This window comes from Andrena cerasifolii, chromosome 3, assembly GCF_050908995.1.
Source record: "Andrena cerasifolii isolate SP2316 chromosome 3, iyAndCera1_principal, whole genome shotgun sequence".
Lineage (NCBI taxonomy): Eukaryota > Metazoa > Arthropoda > Insecta > Hymenoptera > Andrenidae > Andrena > Andrena cerasifolii.
Genome location: NC_135120.1, coordinates 6,681,059 through 6,694,042, shown reverse-complemented (window position 1 = coordinate 6,694,042; position 12,984 = coordinate 6,681,059). Strand labels below are relative to the sequence as shown.

Here is a 12,984-nt window from a genome sequence, read left to right as displayed (position 1 = left end):
AAAAAATTACCAAATATTCTTTAAATGTTGCTCTTTTAAGCGCAAAAAGTTCTGTAAAAATATAGGCTTTCGCTTCTTCAAAAAAAATTCACAAATATTCGGCTCTTTCCGACCGCCTGACTAGGCATAACCCCTTAAGGCAGCAGCGTGGCACGTAATGGGTCCCTCGACCCTTGTATCTAAAGAGGCTATGATTGCCAGCAGAGAAGAGAGAGCTGCCCAACATGATTTTTTTTAAGCTGACGAAGGTTTCCTCTACGGTCCTGGTATAGCAGATTAGGGATAAGTTACAGAAATTAGTCATTATCTACCGTAACTTCATGAAAAACTTTAAACGCGTTTCTCTCGAAAGAATTTTTTTAAATCGGGCGCACAATTTTCTCAAAAACTACTGGACCGATTGAGCTAAAATTTTACACACATTCAAAGTGAATGTGTACGTATAGCCCGAACTAGAATTATATCAATAGTTTTAATACAACCTCCCCCACACCTTGTTTTAGCTCAAGAAAAGTCGAAAAAATCAAATATAAATTTTTAAACAGCTGCGATTTCGGTAACAATGTCCGGACTTGGTTACATCTAGTTCGGGCGATAACCACACTCATATAGTTTAAAGAAATCTTCGGTACTTTCGTTTCAGATGACTAGGACGGTCGCAATTCGTGCGCCCGATGGGGCCGGTTTTTGATGACATGATCTGGGCTTCGGCGTGTAACTTGTACAAATTTCAATATAATGCATTCCAAAAATTTGTGTTGATAGTTCAAACACTAGTAAATACGTGTGCAAAACTCCTGCCCTGTAGGCGCGATAGGTTTTCCAGAATTAATTTCCAAATATCATCTTCAAAAACGAGTGTCTAAACTACAATACCCACTTAAACCGTGTAAATTGTAACGAAATCCATCTGACAAGTTGGAAATGTTTGCAGCCATTTCTTACTGAAATCGATTAGTCATTAACCCGTAATATTTTGAGAATTAGGTACTGGCATACAACAGCTCTTACATGTCAAGTTCGATAGCATTAAAAAAGAAAACGCGTCTAGGAGGTGACATCCTATTACAAAAACTATAATCTTTTACAGTGATTACAGTTTGATTATTATCGTCTGTAATATCGAGCCCGATCTAGTTCTTTCGCCGCTCTGGGCAAAAATAATTTTTGCCGACCTTTATATTTAATTATAACTAATTATTCTAAAATATAGTTTTTGACAGTGAGTGGAATTTATGGTAGGTATTTGTTGAATACCAAAAGGCTTTTAATTTTATAAAAAAAATGTAATATTTATAAAAAAGCAGTAACAAAAAGAATACGAGTTTGATACTAAATTCAAACATGTATTACCTACTGCTTTACCGCTTCTTCAAAAAGTTTTACTGTTTTATTGGTTTTTATTGACTTTAATTTTCTCTTTCCATTAATTTTGCCGCCCCCAAATTTGTCGCTCTGGGCAGCTCTATTTGGGTGTTCCTCAAGCTACAACTACTAACTTAAATTATTTAAATGAAAATTTAGTTTAACTCCAAAATTTCACAGTTATCTTCGCAAGACACCACAGTAGCTACACGATATAGTTTATAGTTACAGTGTTTGACTACGTGAACACTAAAAAAAATCATCTCGGCAGAAGAGATCCATGTCTGTCACATGATTAATAATTCGTAAGAAGCAAATTTATGCTTGGTATCCTATTGAAAGATCATTGGTCACTATACTTCAACTTTCTCGAAATTACGAAAGTACGTGTGCAAGAATTTATCGTGCAATTAAAAGTGGAACTAAAGAATCGAATAAATGAAATTTTGACGTACCACATAATTGTCAAACATTCCAACATAATCAGTCATAATAAATCAATCTGAGTTAATAGCATAAAGGTACATGCTACATTATCATTATTTAATTTTGTGTCTGTTTTTGCAGGCAGTTCCGAGATGAATGTCAGACTGATAGCACGGCTGTTTTCCGTGCTATGTCTTTCAGAATTCCTGCTAATGAGAGTAATTGCGTTCTTCTTCTCATCGCTTGGATCCTCGCAAACGTCGAAGGCAAATTTCCCAGCGTTTGTCAAATTCAGGAACGAAAATGCGAATTTTGAAGACAACGCATATCGTTATCCTCAGCAAGGCAAACGGAGACCTCATATCATCATTATTCTTGCTGACGATATGGTGAGCGAGTATCTTATGTTTCTTATGCAATACGTTATACAATAAGCCTTCGAACATTTAGGATTTAAAAATCATTTGGAAGTAGGGTTTCTTCTCGAGAAATATCCTACAGAATTTGTAGAGTAGAAGATAGAAGATTAGAGAAAATTTTTTATTATAGGCATCAACTGCGTGGGATGCGAGAGAGGGAGAGAGAGAGAGAGAGAGAGAGAGAGAGAGAGAGAGAGAGAGAGAGAGAGGGAGCATGGTTTCAATGCTAGCAATTTCCTCGAAATTATCGCGACGAAATACGGAAATCTAATACAGGAAGAGAATTATCTCTTCAAGATAAGTTAAAGGGTCTAGCAGGGTAAGCATGGGCAAACTACCCTCGTGCCGCTTCTTGGACTTGTTATTTTTTAAACAATGCTCCTTGCCTGAAACACCATTATGTAAAGTTTTAGATCGCTACCCCCCTGTTTAAGGATAATACGGGGGTAAACGCCCTTAACGTTATTATTTTTTTTCTCAGTTACTACTTAAGATATTTAAATGAAAAAAAAAAACGAAAAATAGCTACACACTAACTGCACTTCATATATTTTTCTAAAAATTAGCAGAAATGGGGACATGAGCAGAAATTGGGACATTCACCTTATGCTTTTCGGCAAAGGTATAGCGATATAAAGAACACTTAATCAATTTTAAAAAATTTTCTTCAACTTTGCGATGTTCCACGGGGAGGATGAAATTTTTCACACAGATTCCATTTACACCAGTTGAAAGCGACCACTTTTCTGTGTAAAAACGGAGCAACAAATTGCTTTCGATTTTTTGAATAATTCTTATTCATCGACACCTTGACCTTGCCTGGCCACGCCAAGTATTTGACCGAATCTTACATTGTGTTACACAGTGTCGCCTTTGCACCCTGCTGGAATGCACCTTTATATACTTGCAGCTCATTTTAATTTCACATCTTTTCCTCTATTGTAATTATTATCATCTTCTATGTTTTTGTTGTGATTTATTTGATAATACTATTTTCCGTCCTCGACTTTTTCATGTACTTGGCGTAATTTTTTTACTTTTTTGAAGTTATTTATGGGGATTCATTTTTCTATAGTCTCTTAAGACATTGTACTAAAAGAAGGTAATAAAAACTTTATATGAAAATTGTAAATTATTCCTGGAAAAAAATTGTTAAAAACGGCTTACTTCCCCGGCCGTCACAGTGGTGTTCCCCCTTAAGGGGCCACAGATTTGAAAAAACCACAATCGCGGGAATTTTTTCGGAAAAGATATACAGTATTTCCTCGTTACCGGCTCGCTGGTTGGGGCCGGCGTTGAGCCTATATCGTGAACGGACCCCTAATTCCGAGTGTTCGTTTCTCGCTTCTTTCTGGCCGAAGTGGGGAGCGAGAAGGAACACTGCGTGCGCGGCGAGCGTGCGCGATGGTCGCAAGCGCTTACCGTGAGCACGAAAACCGCTTCGCAAAATCTTAACGCAGGCCCGCCTCACGGTAAGCGCTCGCGACCATCGCGCACGCCCGTCGCGCAGACAAAGGACAGAGTATCAGGCGTATGAAAGACGGAGCGAGACAAAACATCAACGCGTCGTCTTTGTCTCGTACCGTCCTCGCTCGCTTTCAGTGCCTCTCGCTCGCTCTCGTTCCATCTCGCTCTCGCCTTCGCTGGACAACAGTGAGACAGAAGTGGTGGGGATAGCGAAAAGTCCGTATCGTGTACCTACACCAAACCGAGCCCGTAACGAGAAAATACTGTAGGGTATAGTGCCTCTACGAGCTATAGTGACTTAGGTGTGAGGTCACTCAGCGGGGTCTTAACCGATATCCTGCTGGGTATGGGCCGCTAAACGTGACCCCCTACTACCTCTTGCAGGACTGTGTTTGGGAGGATTAGGACAAAACCGGGGCCCTATAGATGAAGTGTTACATTTTCGATTTTAATAAAATAAAATAGAAATTAAAGATACTGTTTATCATTATTAAAAGACACCAATTAAGCTTTGCTACTGGCTATTAAAAATTATCTCATTGTCAGCACATATTAAATACAAATCCATTTCAGTAAGGTGTATGTACTGCATTAGAACAGTAGCAATATAAATTATTTTATATTAATAACTTATTTTACCCTTTAGGGCCCAGGTTTTGTCCTGGTCTTCCCTAAACACAGTCCTGCAAGAGGTAGTAGTGGGGGCACGTTTAGCGGGGTACCCAGCAGGGTATCGGTTAAGACCCCGTTGGGTACCTCACACCTAAGTCACTATAGCTCGTAGAGGCACTATAGATGTCCCATTTACTGTTAGTGTCCCTATTACTGCCACTTTATTTATTTCACTTAAAAAAAAACGTAATGTATAAAAAATAGACATATAAAGAATGTACTATAATAATAAGAAGAACAGTCCCAATTTTACGATAAATTCTTTTTTACACTATTCTTTACACATTGCGTGTTTATTAAGTAAAATAAATGAAGTGGCAGTAATAGGGACACTGGCAGTAATTGGAACATTTACCCTAGCTATGTATCACTCTTCACCCTCACTTTTTTTATCTTCAATAAAACAAGAGTGTTGGCCTATCCCAAATCCATAACCCATCCTGTATGATGGTATTATCGTATCGGATATGAGTCTAACGAAGCAACGTAATTATAAAATTGTGCACAGGGATGGAACGACGTGAGCTTTCACGGATCTGACCAAATCCCCACGCCGAACATCGATGCCCTTGCGTACAACGGTATCATCTTAAATAGTCATTACGTTCCCGCGTTGTGCACGCCAAGCAGATCCGCCCTAATGACAGGAAAAAATCCAATTCATCTTGGCATGCAACACTCGGTTATTCTCCCAGCTGAACCGCGCGGGCTTCCGCTGAACGAGAAGCTGCTGCCTGAGGTACGTTTCCAAATGGATGGTATCACGCGACTGAATTATTCTAAACATATCTCAGTACATGTGTACACATATGTATTTTCTGAAATACTTATATCAAGGGGGTATTCTGGTTTAGAAGGTTCGACAAATCGATTTTTGGATTATTGTATTTTCTTCGAGTTTAGTAAAATTGGTCGAATTACAAAAGGTTTACCGGTAGTTACAGAACCCCCTATACAATGATGCCAAAATCGTGGGACGTGGGACAAATGCTTACCCCCCGTCATAACGTACTGTCGTCCCTTACTTTCTTCCCGTCGCCCTGCACACTATTGGAAATTGGTTATCAAATAAATGAGCCTTTTAGTTTGATATTTTAATTTTATTTAACGGCTAGGAAAGAATGTCTTTCTATGACGGTATACCGAACAGAAGTGAGCTCTTCTCTAACAACGGACTGTTTTATCACCGTTGCCAGATATTGAAACAAAAAAACGCTCTACAGACGTATCATTATCTTTTACTATATTCAGGTTTCCCTGAATGTTGAATCATTTTTGCCTTTTAATAATTATAATAATTCAACACACACAAGCATATTCCTACTCCCGTCCGTGTGCGTTGCCTGTTGGGCTGCCGAGTACACGGACAGGGGTAGGGATATGCTTGTGCGCAGTGCGTTGGGAAGAAAGTGGGGGACGACGGTAGGTCATAGTGGGGGTAAGCATTTGTCCCACGTCCCACGATTCTGACATCACTGCCCCTATACAGAGTCAGCGTTTTATCCTGCAACCCGGGCTTGCGCGAATTTGTAAAATGGCAACAGCGCCTCACGGAAGCCTTCCGCTACAACTATGCAAGAGGAAATAATTGTTTCTCATTTTTCGGCGCAAATTGCATTCCAATATCTCTCATAGTTCAAAAGTTATACGAAACAGGCCCCAATTCAACCCGAGCCGGAAAATTCTGAATAGTACTTTGCGACGTTAATTTGAAAGAGACCATCCCAAGATTCTCGAAGCTCGGGCATCACTGCTGTCCAGCGGTCGCTGGCAGCTCTCCGAACGCCGGGACGGTGCATGGTTGTAGTGGAATGCGTCCGTGAGGCGCTGTTGCCATTTCACCTGTTCGCGCGAGCGCGGGTTGCAGGATAAAACGCTGACCCTGTACGTAGGACTGCGAAATATGAATTCCCTCGAACAAAACTATCCTTACAGTACTTGAAGGAAGTAGGCTACAGGACTCTCGCTGTGGGCAAATGGCATCTAGGATACTTCAGAAAAGAGTACACCCCGACGTATCGTGGATTTGACTCCCATTTTGGTTACTGGAATGGTCTTCAAGATTACTATACACACATCACTCAGGAACTGGTAAATATGCCATAAACTAATCTCATGTAAGATTGGTCCAATCAATTTTAAATTGCACATTGCAAATGTACCTATAATATGAACATTCAGGCATTGTACAAGATATAGATAAATTCGCAATGCGTACAATCAAGAGAGCAGCGATTTTTTTATAAAAATAAGTTAAAAACGTGGAAAAAATTTCCTTTTTGGTAGTCAAAGCCAGTGTGACACGGGGTCACTCACCTCAGTGAAGCTACGACATTTACGACACATAACATGGCCACACGATTCTACGACACTTCATCCAAAATTTAAGAGTATCGCTGAATTACATTATTTCCATTGTATCCACTGTATTCCATTGGTTTATCGATACACATACGCGAACGAAACACAGAATCACATTACACAAACGAAAAATGTCAGATTCCCTGCGCTAAAACCTTAGAGCATATACACATGGAGGTCTCATTGGAAGCTGGAAACTGTCGCCAACATGGTGCGAGAGAGAAAGACATGTGCGAGCGAGAGAAGTATAGAGGTCCCAGTCGACCGTAATGCGCATGCGCCGATATCGTGCGAGCGAGAGAAGGACGGCGATTAGGACTCTATACTTCTCTCGCTCGCACATGTCTTTCCCTCACGCAAGATATCGGCGCATGCGCATTACGGTCGATTGGGACCTCTATACTTCTCTCTCACACACCAGTTGGACCATGTGTTTCTCTCTCGCACGATATCGGCGCATGCGCATTACGGTCGATTGGGACCTCTATATTTCTCTCTCACACACCAGTTGGAACATGTCTTTCTCTCTCGCACGATATCGGCGCATGCGCATTACGGTCGATTGGGACCTCTATATTTCTCTCTCACACACCAGTTGGACCATGTGTTTCTCTCTCGCACGATATCGGCGCATGCGCATTACGGTCGATTGGGACCTCTATATTTCTCTCTCACACACCAGTTGGAACATGTGTTTCTCTCTCGCACGATATCGGCGCATGCGCATTACGGTCGATTGGGACCTCTATATTTCTCTCTCACACACCAGTTGGAACATGTGTTTCTCTCTCGCACCATGTTGGCGACGGTCTCGAGGCAGTCAACCTTAGGCAATGAGACCTCCATGTATGTATGCTCGAAGACTAAAACATGTCACAAAGAAAATTAAATGTACACGCACTCAGATAGTTAAAACTAATAATGCGTAATAAATACCTACACTTAAACCAACCATAAGTTGTTTCCACGTAAACCCACGTAAATTAATATCAAGAGCTACGCAGCTACGTGAGCTATATTCATATGCGAAGCAGTAGTCGAACACCCTGTACAACAGCTTCTCGAACTTCGACAATTTCTTAGCGAATAGAATAAATAAAAATTAACGTTTTTCACACTTTCTCCAACCTTCCTATTTCATAATGTTTTCCCACAATATTTTCAAAAAGTGCACTACGATCCTCTAGATTTTTTAACTCATTTTCCCTAGAAACAGTCTGAGATAAAAGAAGGTTATTCCGTATTTTTCACTTATTTTTGTACAAAAAAATCGCTCATTATCGAGTTTTATTTAGAATGCCGTATACATGCTGTATAAATCGATGTTTTTAGTCTGAAAGTGGCACTTTCTAGGATCCACAATTCAGTGAGTTTAGTGGCTTCGATATGAGACGGAATTTCACAGTCGCTTGGGATACTATGGGGAAGTATTCAACAGATCTCTTCACAGCTGAAGCGGTACAGTCGATCAGAGAGCATGACACGAAACAACCACTGTTTTTGTACTTGGCTCATCTTGCGCCCCATAAAGGAAACGAAAATCAGCTTCTGCGCGCACCCGAGGAAGAGATCGCTAAGTTTGCGTATATCCGCAATCCTGAAAGGAGAATTCAAGCTGGTAAATGCTAAATTTCTATGCAAATGAGGTAGCGAAAACCTTGAAAGCTACTGGTACTACTCATATTGGATCTTCAGTAGAAATCCTATACCTACATTATATGTACAATACATACGATTTTTTTCATTTTTCATACGTTGTTTATTCTATAACATAACTACAACAAACAAGAGTCTTCTATCGTTTGCACAGTTTTCCAATTGTTCCAACATCTCCAATCAAGTAAAAGATATCTTAACTCGTTAACCGAGGAAGACGAGTTATCTCGTCACCTAAAAATGCCTCCTCTTCGCTTTGAGCGGAACGAATTAATTAATCGCGAAAATACTTAATCACACTCCTGCGCAGGCAGAAAGTACTTTAGTAAATCGTATCTTTAGAAATTGCAACATTTTCGGTTGTTAGAACGAGTTAGTGCGAGTTTGTTCATCTCCCAAAGTACATGTTAAAACATAAGGGATGTTTGTGGTCGAGGAACGGTCTGATCAACAGGTTAAAATTCATTTTACACCGAGAAGCATGAATATGAACGTAATTTCTGAGAAATATTGTAATGTAGAAAATAAAGACCGCGTTGAAACGCTCAAGCCTATCTATTTGCAGCCGTTGTTTCGAAGTTGGATCAGAGTGTGGGTGAAGTGATGGACGCCCTGAGAAGCCGTGAAATGCTGGAGAACGCTATAGTGCTTTTCATGAGTGACAATGGTGCACCGACCGAAGGTGTTCTGAGCAATCAGGGCAGCAATTATCCCCTTAGAGGCGTAAGTCCACTTTGCATATTTTATAGGAATCTACCCTAGTAGCACAAAATATTGATTACACATACATCCAATATTAAAAAGAGGTTCAATCTCCTTTTGATATTTAAATATACATACAATATTTATTCTAGATTAAGAAGCAAATATTTTTTTTCAAATGTACTGGAAATATTCAGTTTATATTAGAAAAAATATTTTTGTCCAAATATAAATAAAATATTTATTTAATATTAGAAACAAAATATTTTTTTTCAAATGTTCGAGAAATATTCATTTTATATTATGAAAAAAATAGTTTTGTCGAAATAAAAAAAAAATTATTTAATATTAGAAACAATATATTTTTTCAAATATAAAGTAAACATTTATTTCATATTTTCTGAATATTTACTTTACATTTCCTAAATATTTAGTTCACATTTCCTGAATATTTATTTCACAGTTTCTGAATATTTACTTTACATTTTTTAAATATATATTTTACATTTCCTGAATATTTATTTTGGAACTCTGAATATTATTTTCACATTTCCAGAATATTTGCTTTATATTTTCTGAATATTTCTTTTATATTCCACGAATATTTAGTTCATATTTTCAAAACGTTTATTTCACATTTTCAGTATGTGTATATAATATTTGAAAATCAACATTTTTGTCATATTAAAAAGTGTGGCCAAAAAAAAATTTGTTTAATATTTGGAAAAAATATTTAACCAACATTTTGTGCTACTAGGAGATCGTATACAGGTATTATACCTGAAGTTTTTATAATTTTGCAGATAAAAGACAGTCCGTGGGAAGGTGGAACTAGAGGAGTAGCGGCTATCTGGAGTCCATTGATCAAGAAACAAAGAAGAGTTTCAAATCAGATGATGTTCGTGTCTGATTGGCTTCCTACGTTGCTGTCTGCAGCAGGTCGGTTATAAATTTAAAAAGGAACCATTCATTTTAAAAGAGTACATACAGGATGCTTTATCAAGCATGTTATCACAGATAATAGAAAATAAAACGGGTAATTTTACGTGGCAAAATAAGACGAAAATCAAGAGTAACGAAATTGCGGTGAAGGTTTCGTTTCTTCGTTATTATTGTTTGAAAATTCAAGTAGGGAACGCCTGAAGAACGGCAATTCGGCTATCTGTAGTTCGCGTTGCGACAGTTGAGGCGCGTAAGTCGCCGTCGAAAAACAAGGACGCACAGATATCAGCTTACCTCGTAGAAGTAAACATAAACTCGGTCCATGCGTCGTTGTTTTTTGGCGGCGACTGTACAAGGTCTGTACTGACCTACGCAATGCGCACCGGTAATCCCCGGATTGTCGTTCTTCAAGCGTACCAACTTGCAAACATTAATAACTAAAAGACGAAGCCTCCACTGCAACGTCTTCACTTTTGATCTTTGTCTTAGCGTGTCACATAGAATCGTCAATTTCATTTTCTACCATCTGTTCCCGAATTTCCGCCTGTATATCCGCACAAAAAAAGTTAAAATGTTTACATTTTGCATAGATCTTCACGAGAGTATTGCCGATAAAAAAAGAGTTCAAACACGACGTAATTCGGTCTATTTTGGATTATAAGTATGTATGAATTTAGTGTGTAATTCACGCGCTGGAAAGTGGGTCTGGAGAGCCCCACTTACGTCGTGTTTAAATTCATTTTTATCGAGAGAATACATATTACCACTCCAGCGGCAACATTCTCATAAAAGTTTAATGAAAAATTTGAAAATTGTGATTTGTAAAGACTCAGCCATGTGTAAAATAATGATATGCTACTCGTAACTAGGTACTTTCCCTTCCACATTTCTATGCAAACGCTTAGTCCCGACCAGCACGCATGCAAACGGGGTACTTACAAGGAAACGTTCCCAACTCGATACTTTTGATTTTAACAAAACTTTTTGTAAATGTGTAAAACAGGGGTGTCGAACTAGCGGCTCGCGAGCCGCAGTGGCTCCCTCTCCTCTTCGCCTGCTCCGTAGAGCCGTAGGAGAACGGCCCCCTCCACACCTACTTCACTGTGATGAATTTCTCCTCCGGGTGCCGCACTCTCTCCCTGTTGGGTTCTCACGCCTGGAGAAAAATAAGTGGGGGAACCGGCTGACTGGGGGCCCAACTCGTACGGCTCACAGAGTGGAAAAGTTCCACACTCCTGCTATACACCGTTGGAAAGATCTCGCCAAGACGAATCGATTGATACGGTTTTTAACTTCGAGATCAGATGGGATCACCTCGAAAAATGGCCTCAAAGTTCGAGATTTTGCGGTTTTGAACAAAAGAAACTGGTAGTAAAATCCCATCCGGCCCGAGGGACCTCGGGTAGGCACCTGAGGGAAAACTCAGGGATGCAAGCGATACTCTAGCAGGTTGGGGCGGCAAATGTGCCCCACGGCATTTCAGGGCCGTGATGGGCCTGCGTTTGGCCTATGGGCCACTAATCCATTGGCGATTTCGTACTGGGCACCATAGGAAAGGGGCCCATAGGGCAAACGCAGGCCCAACACGGCCCTGAAATTAAGGTCATGAGGCACATTTGCCGCCCAGCCTGCTAGAGTATCGCTTACATCCCTCGGTTTTTCCTCAGGTGCCTACAGGAGGTCCGTCGGGCCGGATGAGATTTTGGTGGATGAGACTACCGGTTTCTTTTGTTCCAAAACCGCAAAATCTCGAACTTTGAGGCCATTTTTCTGATTTCGAAGTTAAAAATCGTATCAATCGATTCTTCTTGGTGAGATCTTTCCAACGGTGTATAGCATACGCTGTAGGCTCGTAGGTCACTAATCCCCTCTGCGACTTAACATTATCCTTTCGATCTGCTCCAAGTATTTATATTTTAACGATATTGGTACAACCATTTCTACCGGACTTAGGTCATTGGAACTTGCCCCCATTTTTCAGTTTCGTAGAGATAATCCCTTAAATTTTTTTAGGAGTATACTATAGTAAATCACGCTAACTTTAAACGCCATTAAAATATTGAAAGTACCTAGTAGGAGTAAATGTTTTGTCGAGAGTTTTATACTTCACAGGAGTGGATAAGAGAACTTTTGGAAACATCGATGGGTTCGATCTCTGGCCAGCTTTAGTGGCAGACAAAATCAGTTCCAGGTCCGAGATAGTGATCAATATCGACGACCTTGACAATTACGCGGCTATCAGGCGGGGTGACTTTAAGTACGTTATCGGCCAGACAGATACTGGAGGTGCTTGGGTTGGAGCGAGTGGGCAACCCTTTGAGGGTATTTCCCCTGAATACGACCCTAAAACAGTGCTGTATAGCAAAACGGGTGTCGCTATCTCCGGTATCATCACTGCCAGACAAGCGATGGAACTGAATAAAAGAAGAAAGAGAAATCTAAAGAACGTGGACAAGGCCACTTTGAAAACGAATCTCCCGGAGAAGATGCTCACGGCCGATAAGGTCTTGGAATTGCGACAAAAAGCGCAAATAAAGTGTAACGTTAAAGAGAAGGACAAGGTTTGTAAAATAATATAGATTATAACTTGATCTATTAAACATCGAATAACCGCAGAACAGTCGGAGATATCTGATAAAAATAAGTACCTACATGGTTTAACAATTATAATTTCCAATATCACGTTATTTATGTGTGCTTCAAAGTAATGTAGGAACAAGTGAATAAGAAATACTAAAAATAGGTTTCGTTCATTTTATCGAGAAAAAGTTTCGATGAAGAATCTCTTCTTCCTCGCGATCAGAAACAATGTAAGAAGAATGATCTTTCCATTACGTTTCTTTCTTTAAATTGAGCAGCTTTTATTCTAGTCAGTTTTCTATAAATTCAAACACAATGAAAATATATTAGGTGTTCCAGCCAATGTAAGTATATAGTATAGGAACATTTTACTTGTTAGTGGCTAAAGTAGAAA

At 39.6% G+C, this 12,984-nt stretch overlaps 1 protein-coding gene across 5 annotated transcripts in view; it reads left to right on the top strand.

Moving 5' to 3' along the window:
• Positions 1–12,984, top strand: part of LOC143366982 (arylsulfatase I) — a 29,202-nt gene that overhangs the window by 15,125 nt on the left and 1,093 nt on the right. For 4 of the 5 annotated variants that reach the window (XM_076808531.1, XM_076808530.1, XM_076808529.1 and 1 more), the window contains exons 2-8: positions 1,933–2,180; positions 4,858–5,088; positions 6,285–6,440; positions 8,064–8,328; positions 8,932–9,089; positions 9,872–10,007; positions 12,123–12,571. In XM_076808531.1, coding sequence (XP_076664646.1) covers positions 1,944–2,180; positions 4,858–5,088; positions 6,285–6,440; positions 8,064–8,328; positions 8,932–9,089; positions 9,872–10,007; positions 12,123–12,571 — 1,632 coding nt within the window. In that variant the 5' untranslated portion in view covers positions 1,933–1,943. The remainder of the gene's footprint in view (positions 1–1,932; positions 2,181–4,857; positions 5,089–6,284; positions 6,441–8,063; positions 8,329–8,931; positions 9,090–9,871; positions 10,008–12,122; positions 12,572–12,984) is intronic. The other variant, XM_076808532.1, reaches the window with a different exon arrangement.